Below are 20,018 nucleotides of genomic sequence, written 5' to 3'. Positions count from 1 at the left end.
TATACAGATGTAGGATCTTCATCTGATCACCCTGTTGCAGGATAACTTTCCTGCAATGCACGACATTTAAAACTTGTAGTGCATTTGAGGTTTAAAAAGGCTTATTTAGTTTGTGATTTACACTTTGTAATTTCAGACTTGATTTCCCTACATGAAAAATGTATCAACCCTTACAAAAATGTCCATTCATTATAATCCACATAATAATTCACATTTCCTATTGCAAACTGGCTCAAATTAAGATCCTATATCTGTAGGCTGCCCCTGGCTAGTATTCAATAAAACGTGGCTACTATAGCAATGTTTCTGCACTATCGTGACACAACCACTACATGTAAACACACAGTATGTGCATTAAGTCGAGGGTTACTAGGCGTGGATGGACTTGATATCAGACAAAACAAATTCATCAACAGACGTAAAACGTCACAACTCTGTGGACCGCATTTAAATATGACGCTGTTGTACACTTTTCTCATGAGCTTCAGAAGGAAACGAGCAGAAAACACTAGGATGAATGGTTAATTAGCAGTTAGGAAACATTGCAAAGACCACACATATTCCTCGTCCTCCTCTTCCTCGCCTCTGGTCTCTCTTCCTTGGGTTGTGTTGTGTTGTGGAAGCTCTGTGTGTTGCTGCCTGACTTTGTGTTGCTGAGTGGCTGTGTGTTGCTGAGTGGCTGTGTGTTGCTGAGTGGCTGTGTGTTGCTGAATGGCTGTGTGTTGCTGCCTAACTTTGTGTTGCTGGGTGGCTGTGTGTTGCTGAGTGGCTGTGTGTTGCTGAGTGGCTGTGTGTTGCTGAGTGGCTGTGTGTTGCTGAATGGCTGTGTGTTGCTGCCTGACTTTGTGTTGCGTGGCTGTGTGTTGCGTGGCTGTGTGTTGCGTGGCTGTGTGTTGCGTGGCAGGTTGTCAATGAGCTCGTAGAGGGTGAAGATGCTGAAGGAAATCTCATCATAAGCTGTGCTGGTGCCGCACTCAAACAGACAGGCGAAGGCCACAGCCGACGGGGCCCCAGCTGACGGCAGCTCCAGGTAGGCCAGGTCAGAGTAGGCACTGGGGCCCTCGTAGATCACCCACGGGCCAGACCAGCTGTCCGGGTCACGGGGGAACAGGCTGAGGTACACCCCCAGGTTCTTCCTCACGTTATTCCACGTCGGGTGGGAGTACACCACCCAGGTGGGTGTAAGGAAATTCTGTGGGGAGCTGGGAGGGGGAGGGGCGGTGGGTGGGGAGGAGTCACCAGTCTTAGCCTCGAAGGATGTCCAGTGTCTGGCGTGGGTGGGTGGCCGAGGGCGGAGGTTGAGGTGTAGCGGGGCGGGGAACCCCACTACGCTACCGTGGCAACCATTACGTGACTCCGTGAGCCGCTGCACCAGCTGTCCATCCTGGAAGACAGCACCGTCATCCAGACTAAGGGCCTGGACCCTGCAGCCCAGAGGACTCCGGGCGTTACAGTACAGCACGTTGGTCCCATCCTCCTGATCCACAGACACCATCTGGCACTCCACGCTCTCTGGCCCTGGCACCGCCTCCCCAAAACGCCACGTCCGCCCGTGGGTGTCGCTATGGAAACAGAAAGCGTGGGGTGTGGTCAGGCACATCTGGCCAAAGCACTCCTTGCAGTCGATGTGGTAGGCGTACGCTGGCACCAGCAGACGGCCTGACTTGAGCTGGATGCCATGTCCCGGGCCCAGGGCGAAGGTTGCCCAGTCTGAGGAGGGGAAACACAACCAGAGAGATATCACACCATGTGAAATAAACACATACTTCACCATAAAACACAGAACTTCATAACCTCATGAGATCAACCTACCTGCTGTGACCTTGTCTCACCTTTGATGGTGTCTCCTATGACCCTCTTGGTGAGGTCGGTGGCAGGGCTCCAGGTGTTGCCCTGGTCGTTACTGGAGATGAAGCAGAGGCGCGTTACATTCTTACCCGTCACCAGCTGGTAGGACTCGGAGGTGTGGCCCAGCACAGCGATGAAGAACAGGAAGAGGGTGCCTGTGAACTCGTCATACAGCGGACACGGGTTCATCGACCGGTGGCCAGCCAACTGAGCCGTACCCAGAACACTCATGTCCTCCCACTGAGGAAGGAAGGGTAGGGACAGGGATGGAGGGTAGGAGGGTAGAGACAGGGAGGGAGGGAGGGAGGGTAGGAGGGTAGAGACAGGGATGGAGGGTAGAGACAGGGTAGGGAGGGTAGAGACAGGGTAGGGAGGGTAGGAGAGTAGAGACAGGGAGGGAGGGTAGAGACAGGGAGGGAGGGTAGGAGAGTAGAGACAGGGAGGGAGGGTAGAGACAGGGAGGGAGGGTAGGAGAGTAGAGACAGGGAGGGAGGGTAGGAGAGTAGAGACAAGGATGGAGGGTAGGAGAGTAGAGACAGGGATGGAGGGTAGAGACAGGGTAGGGTGGGTAGGAGAGTAGAGACAGGGATGGAGGGTAGGAGAGTAGAGACAGGGATGGAGGATAGGGGGGTAGAGACAGGGAGAGAGGATAGGATGGTAGAGACAGGGAGAGAGGATAGGATGGTAGAGACAGGGAGAGAGGATAGGATGGTAGAGACAGGGAGGGAGGGTAGAGACAGGGGTGGTGGGTAGGAGAGTAGAGACAGGGGTGGTGGGTAGGAGGGTAGAGACAGGGATGGAGGGTAGAGACAGGGAGAGAGGATAGGATGGTAGAGACAGGGAGAGAGGATAGGATGGTAGAGACAGGGAGGGAGGATAGGATGGTAGAGACAGGGAGGGAGGGTAGAGACAGGGGTGGTGGGTAGGAGGGTAGAGACAGGGATGGAGGGTAGGAGGGTAGAGACAGGGAGGGAGGGTAGAGACAGGGAGAGAGGATAGGATGGTAGAGACAGGGAGAGAGGATAGGATGGTAGAGACAGGGATGGAGGGTAGGAGAGTAGAGACAGGGAGGGAGGGTAGAGACAGGGAGAGAGGATAGGAGGGTAGAGACAGGGATGGAGGGTGGAGACAGGGAGGGAGGGTAGAGACAGGGGGGGAGGGTAGAGACAGAGAGGGAGGGTAGAGACAGGGGGGGGGGTAGGAGGGTAGAGACAGGGAGGGAGGGTAGAGACAGGGTAGGAGGGTAGAAGGGTAGAGACAGGGATGGAGGGTAGGAGGGTAGAGACAGGGATGGAGGGTAGGAGGGTAGAGACAGGGATGGAGGGTAGAGACAGGGTAGGGAGGGTAGAGACAGGGTATGGAGGGTAGAAGGGTAGAGACAGGGATGGAGGATAGGAGGGTAGAGACAGGGAGGGAGGGTAGAGACAGGTCAGGAGGGTAGGAGGGTAGGGACAGGGTAGGAGGGTAGAGACAGAGAGGGTGGGCAGGGACAGGAAGGGAGCAGGGAGGGAGGGTAGGAGGGTAGAGACAGGGAGGGAGGGTAGAGACAGAGAGGGTGGGCAGGGACAGGAAGGGAGCAGGGAGGGAGGGTAGGAGGGTAGAGACAGGGAGGGAGGATAGAGACAGGGTAGGAGGGTAGAGACAGGGTAGGAGGGTAGAGACAGGGTAGGAGGGTAGAGACAGGGAGGGAGGGTAGAGACAGGGAGGGAGGGGAGAGACAGGGAGGGAGGGTAGAGACAGGGAGGGAGGGGAGAGACAGGGAGGGAGGGTAGAGACAGGTAGGGAGGGTAGAGACAGGTAGGGAGGGTAGAGACAGGGAGGGTAGAGACAGGGAGGGTAGAGACAGGGAGGGAGGGTAGGAGGGTAGATGTTCGAGAAATATTAAGTATTAGGACACCTGTTATGACTTTGCCTATCTTAAGTCTGTGACCTGTACTGACCTCTATATAGTTCCTGTAGAACGTGCCCTTGTGTCCTAACCTAAGTCTGTGACCTGTACTGACCTCTACGTAGTTCCTGTAGAACGTGCCCTTGTGTCCTAACCTAAGTCTGTGACCTGTACTGACCTCTACATAGTTCCTGTAGAACGTGCCCTTGTGTCCTAACCTAAGTCTGTGACCTGTACTGACCTCTACATAGTTCCTGTAGAACGTGCCCTTGTGTCCTAACCTAAGTCTGTGACCTGTACTGACCTCTATATAAGTTCCTGTAGAATGTGCCCTTGTGTCCTAACCTAAGTCTGTGACCTGTACTGACCTCTACATAGTTCCTGTAGAATGTGCCCTTGTGTCCTAACCTAAGTCTGTGACCTGTACTGACCTCTACATAATTCCTGTAGAACGTGCCCTTGCGCATGACCAGCAGGTGAGCCTGGGCATCTGAGGGGCTGAGTCTCTCCTCACAGAAGGCCAGGAAGGAGTTGGACAGGGACAGGTAGAGCAGGGCAGGGACACGGTACGTCACTCCATTGGCCTCCTTACGGAACAGCGCGGATCGCGCTGGGAAATACGGCGATGAACTCATGTCCTGTGTGTGTGTGTGTGTGTGTGTGTGTGTGTGTGTGTGTGTGTGTGTGTGTGTGTGTGTGTGTGTGTGTGTGTGTGTGTGTGTGTGTGTGTGTGTGTGTGCGTGCGTGCGTGCGTGCGTGCGTGCGTGCGTGCGTGCGTGCGTGTGTGTAGTCCCAGAGAAGTCCACCCCAGAGAGAGAGACACAGTTGAGTTTAGTGAAATTGATCCAATATGCAGAAAGAAAGAGGTGTCCTTCAGATGGTCAACAGAAAGTCTTTTTGGTTCATTCATAAAGAGCAGCCCAGTCCCAGATTGTGTGACAGAGTAATCACTTTAGCAGGGAATGAATAAATCCTGCAATCCATTGTCCAATAACATCCAGAAGTTCTCTTCTTTTCTAAAATGATATTATCCGATGTGGTAGGAAGATAGCACCCTGCACCAATTTAGAAAAGGAAATGTATTGCTGCTACAGCCACTGTTACCTCTACTATCACTGCTACTATCACCACTACTACCACTACTATCACTGCTACTATCACCACTACTACCACTACTATCACTGCTACTATCACCACTACTACCACTACTATCACTGCTACTATCACCACTACTACCACTACTATCACTGCTACTACTATCACTGCTACTATCACCACTACCATCACTGCTACTACTATCACTGCTACTATCACCACTACTACCACTACTATCACTGCTACTATCACCACTACTACCACTACTATCACTGCTACTATCACCACTACTACCACTACTATCACTGCTACTATCACCACTACTACCACTACTATCACTGCTACTATCACCACTACTACCACTACTATCACTGCTACTACTATCACTGCTACTATCACCACTACCATCACTGCTACTACTATCACTGCTACTATCACCACTACTACCACTACTATCACTGCTACTACTATCACTGCTACTATCACCACTACTATCACTGCTACTACCACTACCATCACTGCTACTACTATCACTGCTACTATCACCACTACTACCACTACTATCACTGCTACTACTATCACTGCTACTATCACCACTACTATCACTGCTACTACCACTGCTACTACTATCACTGCTACTATCACTGCTACTACCACTACTATCACTGCTACTACTATCACAGCTACTATCACTACTATCACTGCTACTACTATCACAGCTACTATTACTGCTACTATCACTGCTACTAGCACTGCTAATATCACTACTACTATCACCACTACTAGCACTGCTAATATCACTACTACTATCACCGCTACTATCACTGCTGCTATCACCACTACCACTACTATCACTGCTACTACTATCACAGCTACCATCACTACTACTATCACCGCTACTATCACCACCACTATCACCGCTACTATCACTGCTACTATCACCACTACTATCACTGCTACTATCACCACAACTATCACCGCTACTATCACCGCTACTATCACTGCTACTATCACCACTACTATCACTACTACTACCACTACTATCACTGCTACTATCACCACTACTATCACAGCTACTATCACCGCTACTATCACTACTACTACTATCACCGCTAATATCACTACTACTATCACAACAATTATCACTACTACTATCACCACTGATATCACTACTACTATCACCGCTGATATCACCGCTACTATCACAACTACTATCACTACTACTATCACTACTACTATCACTACTGATTTCACCGCTACTATCACTAATACTATCACCTCTACTATCACCTCTACTATCACCGCTACTATCACCGCTGCTATCACAGCTACTAGTACTACAACTATCACTACTACTACCACCACTACAACTATCACTACTACTATCACCGCTACTATCACTACTACTATCACCGCTGCTATCACAGCTACTAGTACTACAACTATCACTACTACTACCACCACTACAACTATCACTACTACTATCACCGCTACTATCACTACTACTATCACCGCTACTATCACTACTACTACTATCACCACTACTATCACCACTACAATCAACTCTAGTATCACCACTACTATCACTACTACTAGCATCACTACTACTATCACTACTACTTCTACTATCACTACTACTACTATCACCACTACTACTACTGCTATTACTACTACCACTACAACTACTATTATTACTACTACTACCACTGCTAACACTACTACTATCACAACTACCACGACCACTATTAGTACTACTACCACCACTACTACTACTACTACTGCCATTGCTACTATCACCACTACTATCACTGCTACTATAACATCTAATATCACTACTACTATCACTACTACTATCACCACTACTACTACTGCTATTACTACTACTACTACCACTATTACTACTACCACAACCGATATTATTACTACTTCCACTACTACTACTACTACCACTACTACTACTACTACTACTACTGATATTACTACTACTACCACTACTACTACTACTACCACTACCACTACTGACATTACCACTACTACCACTATTACTACTGCTTCTGCTGCTTTTATTAATACTACCACTACTACTACTGCTATTACTACTACCACTGATATTACTAGCACTACTACTACTACTACTACTACTACTGCTACTACCACTGCTGACATTACTACTACTACTACTACTAACACTACCACTACTATTACTACTTATATTACTACTACGACTACTTCTACTACTTCTACTACTACTACTACTACTACTAATACAGATGCTACTACTACTACTACTGCTGTTCTTAGGCCATCATTAAAAATAAGAATGTGTTCTTCACCGACTTGCCTAGTTAAATAGGGTTAAATTGACTTGCCTAGTTAAACTGACTTGCCTAGTTAAATAGGGTTATATTACCACGACTATTACCACTACTATTACCACTACTATCACTAATAATATCACTACTACTACTACTACTAATACTACTACTAATATCACTCCTACTATTACTACTACTACTACTACTGCTATTACTACTACTACTACTGCTGCTATTACTCCTACAATTACTACTACTATCACTACTACTACCACTACTACTACCACTACTACTGCTATTACTACAACTACTACCACTATTACTACCACCACTAATACAACTATTACTAGTACTGCTATTGCTCCTACAAAAACTACTACTATTACTACTACAACTATTACTACTACTACTACTACTGATATTACTATTACTATCACTACTACTACTACAGCTATTACTCCTACAACCACTACTACCAATACTACTACTTCCAATATTACCATCACTACTATTATCACTACTACTATCACTACTACCAATACTACTACTTCTGCTATTACTCCTACTAGTACTACTACCACCACTACTGCAATTAATACTACTACCGTGACTACCAATACTACTATTACTATCACTATTACTACTACTGCCACAACTACTACTACCACTACTACATCTACTACTACTACTACTACCACTGATATTACTACTACTACTACCACTACTAGGACTACTACTACTGCTATTACTACTACCACTACTACCACTACTACTACTACTACTACTACTACTACTACTACTGAAATTACTACTACTACTGATATTACTACTACCACTTCCACTACTACTACTACTGATATTACTACTACCACTACTACTACTGCTATTACTATCACTACTACTACTACTACTACCACTACTACTACTACTACTACTACTACCACTACTGACATTACTATTACTACTAATACTACTACTACTACTACTACTACTACCACTACTGACATTACTATTACTACTAATACTACTACTAATACTACTACTACGACAACTACCACTACTATTACCACTTATATTACTACTACGACTGCTACTACTACTTCTACTACTACTACTACTACTACTACTGCTGCTACTACTGCTGTTCCTAGGCTTGCCTAGTTAAAATGGGTTAAATTGACTTGCCCAGTTAAATAGGGTAAGATTTTTTATTTTTTAAATGACTACTACTATAATCTCTACTACTATCACTACTATCATAATTACTATCACTACCACTACTACACTACTGCTATTACTCCTACTATTAGTACCATCACCACTACTACTACTGCTATTATTCCTGCCATTAAAACTACCAACACTACTATAACCACTACCATCACCACTACCACTACTACTGCTATTACTCCTATTACCTCTACTACTACTGCTATTACTACTACAACTATTACTACTACTACTACTGCTATTACACTACTATCACCACTACTACTACCACTCCTACTACTACTAATAATAATAATAATAATATCACTGCAACTACTACTACTGCTACTACTCAAACATGTACTAATATCACTACTACCATCACTGCTATTACTACTGTTACCACTTCTATCAATACTACAATACTGCTATTACTACTACTATTACTACAATCACCACTACTACTACTAATATCACTACTACTGCTATTACTCCTGCTATTACTAGTATCAACACTACTATCACCACTACCATCACCACTACTACTACTGGTATTACTCCTACAAGTACTGCAATTACTACTAGTACCACGACTGCTATCACTACTACTACAGTTATTACTAATATTAACACTACTACTGCTATTAATACTGCTAATAGTACTACTATTACCACTACTACTACTACTACTATCACTATATTTACTACTACTGCTATTACTCCAACTACCACTACTATTGCTATAAATATTACTACTACTACTACTACTACCACCACCACTACTACTACTACTAGCACCCCTACTATTACCACTACTACTACTACCACTAATACTACTACTGCTACTATTACTACCACTACTACTACCACTACAATTACCACCACCAATATTACTAATACTATTACTACAACTACTACTACTACCACAACTACTACTACTTCTCCTACTACTAATACTACCGCTGCTACTACTAGTGCTACTACTACTACCGTTATTACTCCTACTATTACTACTAGTATCAACACTAATACTACTACTACTTCACATGTACCACTACTACGATCACTACTACAACAGATATTACTAATATTAACACTACTGCTACTACTGCTATTAAAACTGCTACTACTACTACTATCACAACTATCACTACTACTACTACTACTATCACGACTATTACTACTGCTATTACTCCTACTATTACTACAAACAACACTACCATCACCACTTCTAATACAGATATTACTCCTAATACCACTACTACTACTGATATTGATAATACTACTACTGTAATTACTACTACTCCTACTGATATTACTACTATTACCACTACTACTACCACTACTACTACTACTACTAACACTGCTATTACTACTATTACCACTACTACTACCACTACTGATATTACTACTATTACCACTACTACTACCACTACTACTACTACCACTACTACTACTACTACTGATATTACTACTATTACCACTACTACTACCACTACTACTACTACTACTACTACTGATATTACTACTATTACCACTACTACTACTACTACTATTACTACTACTAACACTGCTATTACACTACTGTGACTACTACTACTACTATGACTAGTACTACTATCACTACAACTGCTACTACTACTACTACTACTATCACTACTACTTTCACCTCTACTACTAGTGATATTACTCCTAATACCTCAACTACTACTGCTATTACTACTACTACCACCAGTATTACTACTACTACTACCACTAATACTACTATTATTACTACTACTACTACCACTACTACCACACCTACTGCTGCTACTACTAGTACCGCTACTACTACTATTGCTATTACTTCTACTATTACCACTACTATCACCACTGCTATCACTGCTACTATCACTACTACTATCACTTCAACAGCTTTCACTACTACTACCACAACTACTACTACTACTATTACCACTACTATCACTATCGCTACAACTGCTATTAATCCTACTTTCACTACTACAACTACTGATATTACTACTACTACTACTAATTTGGCTGCTATTACTACTACTACCACTGCTATTACTCATACTACTACTACCACTACTACTACTGCTATTACTCCTACTACTACGACCACTACTACTGCTACTGCTACACATGCCACTACTAATACTACTACTATTACTACTACTAGGTGTACTGCTATTAGTACTACAACTACTATAAGTACTACTACTTCTGCTATTACTACTACTACTACTGCTAATACTACTACTACTGCTATTACTAGTACTACCGCCACAACTACTACTACTAACTCTACTACCACAACAATTACCACTACCAATACTACTACTACTACCACTACTAAAACAACTACTACTACTGGTATTACTCCTACTATTACTACTAGTATCAACACTACCACTACTACTACCTTTCCTACTACTACTACTACAATCACTACTACTATCCCTACTACTATCACCACTACAATCACTACTACTATCACCACTACTATCACCACTACTATCACTATTACAATTTTTACTACTACCACTATCACTACTACTTGCACTACTATTACCACTACCATCACCACTACTACTTATGCTATTTCTCCTATTACATCTACTACTACTGCTATTACTACTACCACTACTACTACTACTACTACTACTACTACTACTACTGCTATTACTACTACTACTACTTCTGCTATTACTACTATTACTACTACTACTACTACTGTTATTACTCCTACTATTAGTACTATCACGACTACTACTTCTGCTATTAATCCTACCATTACTACTATCACCACTACCATCACTACTACTACTACTGCTATTACATCTACTACTACTGATATTACTACTACTACTACTACTTCTACTACTACTACTATTACTACTATTACTACTGCTATTACTGGTATTGCTAATATTACTACAACTACTGCTGCTACTACTGCTGTTACTAATACCGCTGCTGCTGCTACTAATACCGCTGCTGCTGCTGCTACTACTGCTGCTACTAATACTGCTAATGCTACTACTGCTGCTACTACTGCTTCCATTAATACTGCTACTACTGCTGCTATTGCTGCTACTGCTGCCTGTGGTCAGAGCAGATAGAGATAGAGTAAATGACCTGTATGTCCACAGACAGCAGCTAGAAGCAGAGACAGCTGTGATCACACAGACAGTAGCTAGAAGCAGACAGCTGTGATCACACAGACAGTAGCTAGAAGCAGAGACAGCTGTGATCACACAGACAGTAGCTAGAAGCAGAGACAGCTGTGATCACACAGACAGTAGCTAGAAGCAGAGACAGCTGTGATCACACAGACAGTAGCTAGTAACAGAGACAGCTGTGATCACACAGACAGTAGCTAGAAGCAGAGACAGCTGTGATCACACAGACAGTAACTAGTAACAGAGACAGCTGTGATCACACAGACATTAGCTAGTAACAGAGACAGCTGTGATCACACAGACAGTAGCTAGAAGCAGAGACAGCTGTGATCACACAGACAGTAGCAGAGACAGCTTTGATCACACTTACAGTAGCTAGAAGCAGAGACAGCTGTGATCACACAGACAGTAGCTAGAAGCAGAGACAGCTGTGATCACACAGACATTAGCTAGTAACAGAGACAGCTGTGATCACACAGACAGTAGCTAGAAGCAGAGACAGCTGTGATCACACAGACAGTAGCTAGTAGCAGAGACAGCTGTGATCACACAGACAGTAACTAGTAACAGAGACAGCTGTGATCACACAGACAGTAGCTAGTAACAGAGACAGCTGTGATCACACAGACAGTAGCTAGAAGCAGAGACAGCTGTGATCACACAGACAGCAGCTAGTAGCAGAGACAGCTGTGATCACACAGACAGCAGCTAGTAGCAGAGACAGCTGTGACCACACAGACAGTAGCTAGAAGCAGAGACAGCTGTGATCACACAGACAGTAGCTAGAAGCAGAGACAGCTGTGATCACACAGACAGTAGCTCGTAGCAGAGAGAGCTGTGATCACACAGACAGTAGCTAGAAGCAGAGACAGCTGTGATCACACAGACAGTAGCAGAGACAGCTGTGATCACACAGACAGTAGCTAGAAGCAGAGAATGCTGTGATCACACAGACAGTAACTAGTAACAGAGACAGCTGTGATCACACAAACAGTAGCAGAGACAGCTTTGATCACACTTACAGTAGCTAGAAGCAGAGACAGCTGTGATCACACAGACAGTAGCTAGAAGCAGAGACAGCTGTGATCACACAGACATTAGCTAGTAACAGAGACAGCTGTGATCACACAGACAGTAGCTAGAAGCAGAGACAGCTGTGATCACACAGACAGTAGCAGAGACAGCTTTGATCACACTTACAGTAGCTAGAAGCAGAGACAGCTGTGATCTCACAGACAGTAGCAGAGACAGCTGTGATCACACAGACAGTAGCTAGTAAAAGAGACAGCTGTCCACAGACAGTAACTAGTAACAGAGACAGCTGTGATCACACAGACAGTAGCTAGAAGCAGAGACAGCTGTGATCTCACAGACAGTAGCAGAGACAGCTGTGATCACACAGACAGTAGCTTGTAACAGAGACAGCTGTGATCACACAGACAGTAGCTTGTAACAGAAACAGCTGTGATCACACAGACAGTAGCTCGTAGCAGAGACAGCTGTGATCACACAGACAGTAGCTAGAAGCAGAGACAGCTGTGATCACACAAACAGTAGCAGAGAGACAGCTGTGATCACACAGACAGTAGCTAGTAGGAGAGACAGCTGTGATCACACAGACAGTAGCAGAGAGACAGCTGTGATCACACAGACAGTAGCTAGAAGCAGAGACAGCTGTGATCACACAGACAGTAGCTAGAAGCAAAGACAGCTGTGATCACACAGACAGTAGCAGAGAGACAGCTGTGATCACACAGACAGTAGCTAGATGCAAAGACAGCTGTGATCACACAGACAGTAGCTAGATGCAGAGACAGCTGTGATCACACAGACAGTAGCAGAGACAGCTGTGATCACACAGACAGTAGCTTGTAACAGAGACAGCTGTGATCACACAGACAGTAGCTTGTAACAGAGACAGCTGTGATCACACAGACAGTAGCTTGTAACAGAGACAGCTGTGATCACACAGACAGTAACTAGAAGCAGAGACAGCTGTGATCACACAGACAGTAACTAGTAACAGAGACAGCTGTGATCACACAGACAGTAACTAGTAACAGAGACAGCTGTGATCACACAAACAGTAGCTAGAAGCAGAGACAGCTTTGATCACACAGACAGTAGCTAGTAAAAGAGACAGCTGTCCACAGACAGTAGCTCGTAGCAGAGACAGCTTTGATCACACAGACAGTAGCTAGAAGCAGAGACAGCTGTGATCACACAAACAGTAGCAGAGACAGCTTTGATCACACAAACAGTAGCTAGAAGCAGACAGCTGTGATCACACAGACAGTAGCTAGAAGCAGAGACAGCTGTGATCACACAGACAGTAGCTAGTAGCAGAGACAGCTGTGATCACACAGACAGTAACTAGTAACAGAGACAGCTGTGATCACACAGACAGTAGCTAGTAACAGAGACAGCTGTGATCACACAGACAGTAGCTAGAAGCAGAGACAGCTGTGATCACACAGACAGTAGCTAGAAGCAGAGACAGCTGTGATCACACAGACAGTAGCTTGTAACAGAAACAGCTGTGATCACACAGACAGTAACTAGTAACAGAGACAGCTGTGATCACACAGACAGTAACTAGTAACAGAGACAGCTGTGATCACACAGACAGTAGCTAGAAGCAGACAGCTGTGATCACACAGACAGTAGCTAGAAGCAGAGACAGCTGTGATCACACAGACAGTAAAATGCCTTTCATCCTTTCCCACTGTCAGCATTCTTTCAAAGGCCTCAGGCTTTAAGGACCATTGTGGCCTGAAATATGACATGCATTTCTCCCCATTTACTCCTTTTCCACTCTTCGGTTCTGTCCCAAGTTTCATTGATAATAATTTATTTCTCATCATCCCATCACTCAAACTGTCTCACCCATAGTCCTCTGAAGCGAAGAGAAAATGTATTCAATCCCTATTGAATTCTCAGTTTAACCCAAGTATTTCAGCTAAATCATAATGTGGACATATCTTCTTAAAAGGCTTTGAATATAACAGTACTAAAACACATCATGTGGCCTAAGGGCCCTACAACAGAGCGATGGAGCATCGTATACTGTCAATTCCAACATTTTAGCCACACAAAAGTTTGTAGAACTATGTTAGAAAAGGACGTTCCGTCACCGCGTTTAGGTCAAGTGTGTCACAGCCTACAGCTAACATCTGAAGACAGCACAGCCTGCGACCGTTAGATTTCCCACACTGCTCAGCTCTTCACAACTTCACCATTTTACAGCAAGACCATTTCTGACGTGTGATACAGTACGAACTGCAAATAAACCATTGTATTATTTCGCATGTGAAAGAATAAAACATGTCTATTTGTACAAACAGTCAGTAAATGTTGTTTTTTTAAAACAATAGATGCATAGTAGAGAGTAGGCTGAAAAGTAACCACAAAATATACTTACTGTGAAATCTTTCGACAGGGAGTGTGAGTTTAGGTTTGTGAGAATCTGTGTCAGCATATGAATGCACTTTTGGTTGAGAGCGTGAGTGCGTGTGTGTGTTTGTGCGTGCACGTGTGTGTGTGTGTGTGTTTTATAGCCTTGGTGTGCCCTGTCTGTTCCCCATTCAGTGTGTCAGGTGCCATTTTGTTCACTGACCCAGAAATGGGCCACACTCATCAGAACTGCAGCTTTGGATGAATCAGCGGACAGCAACCATTGTGTACCCCATTTTCAGCCTTACCGCTCTACAAAGAGAGAGAGAGAGAGAGAGAGAGAGAGAGAGAGAGAGAGAGAGAGAGAGAGAGAGAGAGAGAGAGAGAGAGAGAGAGAGAGAGAGAGAGAGAGAGAGAGAGAGAGAGAGAGAGAGAGAGAGAGAGAGAGAGAGAGAGAGAGAGAGAGAGAAAGAGACCTATTTTAGCTCAAGTGTGCTCTCTCAAGCCCATCCCTTGGCACAAGAGGTTATAGAGTTTGAATACCCGAGTATCTCTACTGTGTCCCTAATCTACTGTTGAAGCCAACTGAATTACTTCTGCTGAATAGTCTTGTGTTTAGTCTGTAGAAGTTCATTACTGTTTAGTTATCTCAGAAGAAAAACAGAATTCCGCAGCATCGACCAACACAGACTTCTAACAGAAGAGCTGGACACAAAGTGTTTAGTTGAGCTTGAAAAATTAAAAACATATTACTTTCCATGTACATTTATCAAAATCAGGGAGGTTCTGTCAACTGTACTTTGTACCTGCATGACCTTAGAAGTTCACTGTAGCTATATTTAATTTGGATAGGTAACCTAACCTGACTAAATATGTCAGCAGGCATAGATAGGTGTACTGTAAAAACTGCTAAAGGCATAATACCCATTACCCTAATTTAATATAAATCAGTTTGAGGATGATACTGGAGATAAAAATGTATTAAGCTAATACTGTCTAGTAGAAATGATAGCATTTTCATAGAAAAATAGGCTTTAGGGATTTTTTCATGCAGATGGACCTGTCAGTTACCTACCCTCTGATGTCATCAATGTGCGACTTTGCAAGTCGTTTTTCGAACAAGGGAAACTAATGTGCTTGTGAAAGGTAAAGTCAAATATTTTTGTATAACTAAGATAGACCACAGCCTGTTATTTCCAATGGTGACAAATGAGTCATAGAGGGCAGATCAAGGAAGGAGGTGAGCAGAGCCAATCACGAGCTAGTGAGATTCCTAGTGTTGGGGTTCTAGCAAACATTTACATATGCATATCCACTAGGGAACGCCTACTCTGTGACGTGTGCATGTGCAGTAACTCAATTCACCTTTTGCACTCCTTATAAACAATGCCATTTTTTTTAAACATTGGCAAAGGGTAAAGTCTACAAAGTTCTGTTTCATTAATGAGAAAATGTTCAGAACTTTGCCCAAAATCCATCTCGTTCCATCTTCTCTTTGGTAGTGAGTGGAAATGCCAAGCGGGTTGTTTCACATTTATACGTCCAGTGAAATATCTGTCTCATTGTTCTATCTGTGGTAAACTGGAAACATCCCATATAAACTTAACATTTAGTGGTGCTGTGTTAAGCTATGCTATGTCCTGACAGCTTTGACTTCATATGCATTATTAGCAAAGATTTCGCCATTGACTTCAAGCTAAAGTCTTTTCGACAGTTGAGTTGACATGCTAACTTAGCTAGCATAGCGTTGCTTCACTGTTCTATACTAGACGAGCTCGTACAGGTGTTTACATACTAGACGAGCTCGTACAGGTGTTTACATACTAGACGAGCTCGTACAGGTGTTTACATACTAGACGAGCTCGTACAGGTGTTTACATACTAGCCGAGCTCGTACGGGTGTTTACATACTAGCCAAACTCGTACAGGTGTTTACATACTAGCCAAACTCGTACAGGTGTTTACATACTAGACGAGCTCGTACAGGTGTTTACATACTAGAGGGGGGGCCCAGAGTGTCTCCTAGCCTCTGGCTCCGAGAAAGGTGAGGTAACAATGTGGAACCAGGAGGGAGCGGTGTTAGCTAGTCTCCGTCTTCTCGCCGGCGGCTCCATGCCTGTTGTATGTGTCCCACAGGGAGATGGTGAGCGTACTGAACCCCAGGAGCCTAAAGGGGGCGGTAGAGGAGCTGCAGGGTGAGGGAGAGGAGGAGATCAATTCAATTCAAGGGGCTTTATCGTCATGGGAAACATATGTTAACATTGCCAAAGCAAGTGAGGTAGATAATATACAAAAGTTAAATAAACAATAAAAATGAACAGTAAACAGTACACTACATTACATTACACAGAATAAAAACATTACAAATGTTGTATTATGTATACAGTGGGGCAAAAAAAGTATTTAGTCAGCCACCAATTGTGCAAGTTCTCCCACTTAAAAAGATGAGAGAGGTCTGTAATTTTCATCATAGGTACACTTCAACTATGACAGACAAAATGAGAAAAGAAAATCCAGAAAATCACATTGTAGGATTTTTAATGAATTTATTTGCAAATTATGGTGGAAAATAAGTATTTGGTCACCTACAAACAAGCAAGATTTCTGGCTCTCACAGACCTGTAACTTCTTCTTTAAGAGGCTCCTCTGTCCTCCACTCGTTACCTGTATTAATGGCACCTGTTTGAACTTGTTATCAGTATAAAAGACACCTGTCCACAACCTCAAACAGTCACACTCCAAACTCCACTATGGCCTAGACCAAAGAGCTGTCAAAGGACACCAGAAACAAAATTGTAGACCTGCACCAGGCTGGGAAGACTGAATCTGCAATAGGTAAGCAGCTTGGTTTGAAGAAATCAACTGTGGGAGCAATTATTAGGAAATGGAAGACATACAAGACCACTGATAATCTCCCTCGATCTGGGGCTCCACGCAAGATCTCACCCCGTGGGGTCAAAATGATCACAAGAATGGTGAGCAAAAATCCCAGAACCACACGGGGGGACCTAGTGAATGACCTGCAGAGAGCTGGGACCAAAGTAACAAAGCCTACCATCAGTAACACACTACGCCGCCAGGGACTCAAATCCTGCAGTGCCAGACGTGTCCCCCCGCTTAAGCCAGTACATGTCCAGGCCCGTCTGAAGTTTGCTAGAGAGCATTTGGATGATCCAGAAGAAGATTGGGAGAATGTCATATGGTCAGATGAAACGAAAATAGAACTTTTTGGTAAAAACTCAACTCGTCGTGTTTGGAGGACAAAGAATGCTGGCCTCCAAACAGGCTTCCTCTTCTTCTTTGGACTTTATATGGTGGTTGGCAACCAACTTTAAGGTACATTACCACTACCAACTGGACTGGAGTGTGAACCTCCAGTTCATCTTTCACCCACGTGGGTCTATGCTCCTAAAAACCAATGAGGAGAAGGGAGAGGAAGGACTTGCAGCGCGTCAATCATCACAAATAGAACCAAGTTCTATTTTAGCGCCTGGCTACACTGATGCGGGTGAGCAGTGTGGATGCAATGACTGAATAACAAAGTCAGAAGTTTACATACACTTAAGTTGTAGTCATTAAAACTTGTTTTTCAACCACTCCACAAATTTCTTGTTAACAAACTATAGTTTTGCAAGTCGGTTAGGACATCTACTTTGTGCATGACAAGTAATTTTTCCAACAGTTGTTTACAGGCAAATTATTTCACTGTATCACAACTCCAGTGGGTCAGAAGTTTACATACACTAAGTTGACTGTGCCTTTAGACAGCTTGGATAATTCCAGAAAAGGATGTCATGGCTTTAGAAGCTTCTGATAGGCTAATTGACATAATTTGAGTCAATTGGAGGTGTACCTGTGGATGTATTTCAAGGCCTACCTTCAAACTTATTGCGTCTTTGCTTGACATCATGGGAAAATCAAAAGAAATCAGCTAAGACCTCCACAAGTTGTAGACCTCCACAAGTCTGGTTCATCCTTGGGAGCAATTTCCAAATGCCTGAAGGTACTACGTTCATCTGTACAAACAATAGTACGCAAGTATAAACACCATGGGACCACGCAGCCGTCATACCGCTCAGGAAGGAGAAGTGTTCTGTCTCCTAGAGATAAACGTACTTTGATGTGAAAAGTGCAAATCAATACCAGAACAGCAAAGGACCTTGTGAAGATAATGGAGGAAACGGGTACAAAAGTATCTATATCCACAGTAAAACAGGTCCTATATCGACATAACCTGAAAGGCCCGCTCAGCAAGGAAGAAGCCACTGCTCCAAAACCGCCATAAAAAAGCCAGACTACGGTTTGCAACTGCAAATGGGAATAAAGATCGTACTTTTTGTAGAAATGTTCTCTGGTCTGAAAAAGGAGGAGGCTTGCAAGCCGAAGAACACCATCCCAACCGTGAAGCACGGGGGTGGCAGCATCATGTTGTGCTTTGCTTCAGGAGGGACTGGTGCACTTCACAAAATAGATGTCATCATGAGGAAGAAAAATTATGCGGATATATTGAAGCAACATCTCAAGACATCAGTCAGCAAGTTAAAGTTTGGTCGCAAATGGGTCTTCCAAATGGACGATGACCCAAAGCATACTTCCAAAGTTGTGTCAAAATGGCTAAGGACAACGATGTCAAGGTATTGGAGTGGCCATCACAAAGCCCTGACCTCAATCTTCTAGAAAATTTGTGGGCAGAACTGAAAAAGCGTGTGCGAGCAAGGAGGCCTACACACCTGACTCAGTTACACCAGCTCTGTCAGGAGCAATGGGCCAAAATTCACCCAACTTGTTGTGGGAAGCTTGTGGAAGGCTACCCGAAACGTTTGACACAAGTTAACCATTTTAAAGACAATGCTGCCAAATACTAATTGAGTGTATGTAAACTTCTGACCCGCTGGGAATGTGATGAAAGAAATAAAAGCTGAAATAAATCACTCTCTCTACTATTATTCTGACATTTCACATTCTTAAAATACAGTGGTGATCCTAACTGACCTAAGACAGGGAATTTTTTTAAATGTCAGGAATTGTGAAAAACTGAGTTTAAATGTATTTGGCTAAGGTGTATGTAAACTTCCGACTCGAGCA

At 43.8% G+C, this 20,018-nt stretch overlaps 1 protein-coding gene across 1 annotated transcript; it reads right to left on the bottom strand.

The window, feature by feature from the left end:
• Nucleotides 1-13: 13 nt before the first annotated feature.
• Nucleotides 14-15,143, bottom strand: neu4 (sialidase 4). The gene is given in 5 exon segments (XM_055880678.1): nucleotides 14-1,710; nucleotides 1,833-2,088; nucleotides 4,168-4,374; nucleotides 14,962-15,071; nucleotides 15,074-15,143. Coding segments are annotated over 5 exon segments (1,821 nt in total). The 3' UTR covers nucleotides 14-532.
• Between the last annotated feature and the right edge of the window lie 4,875 nt (nucleotides 15,144-20,018).

The sequence above is a fragment of the Salvelinus fontinalis genome, chromosome 24, assembly GCF_029448725.1.
Source record: "Salvelinus fontinalis isolate EN_2023a chromosome 24, ASM2944872v1, whole genome shotgun sequence".
NCBI lineage: Eukaryota > Metazoa > Chordata > Actinopteri > Salmoniformes > Salmonidae > Salvelinus > Salvelinus fontinalis.
Note: the sequence above shows the minus strand (reverse complement) of the source record. Positions and strands in the feature narration are given on the sequence as shown.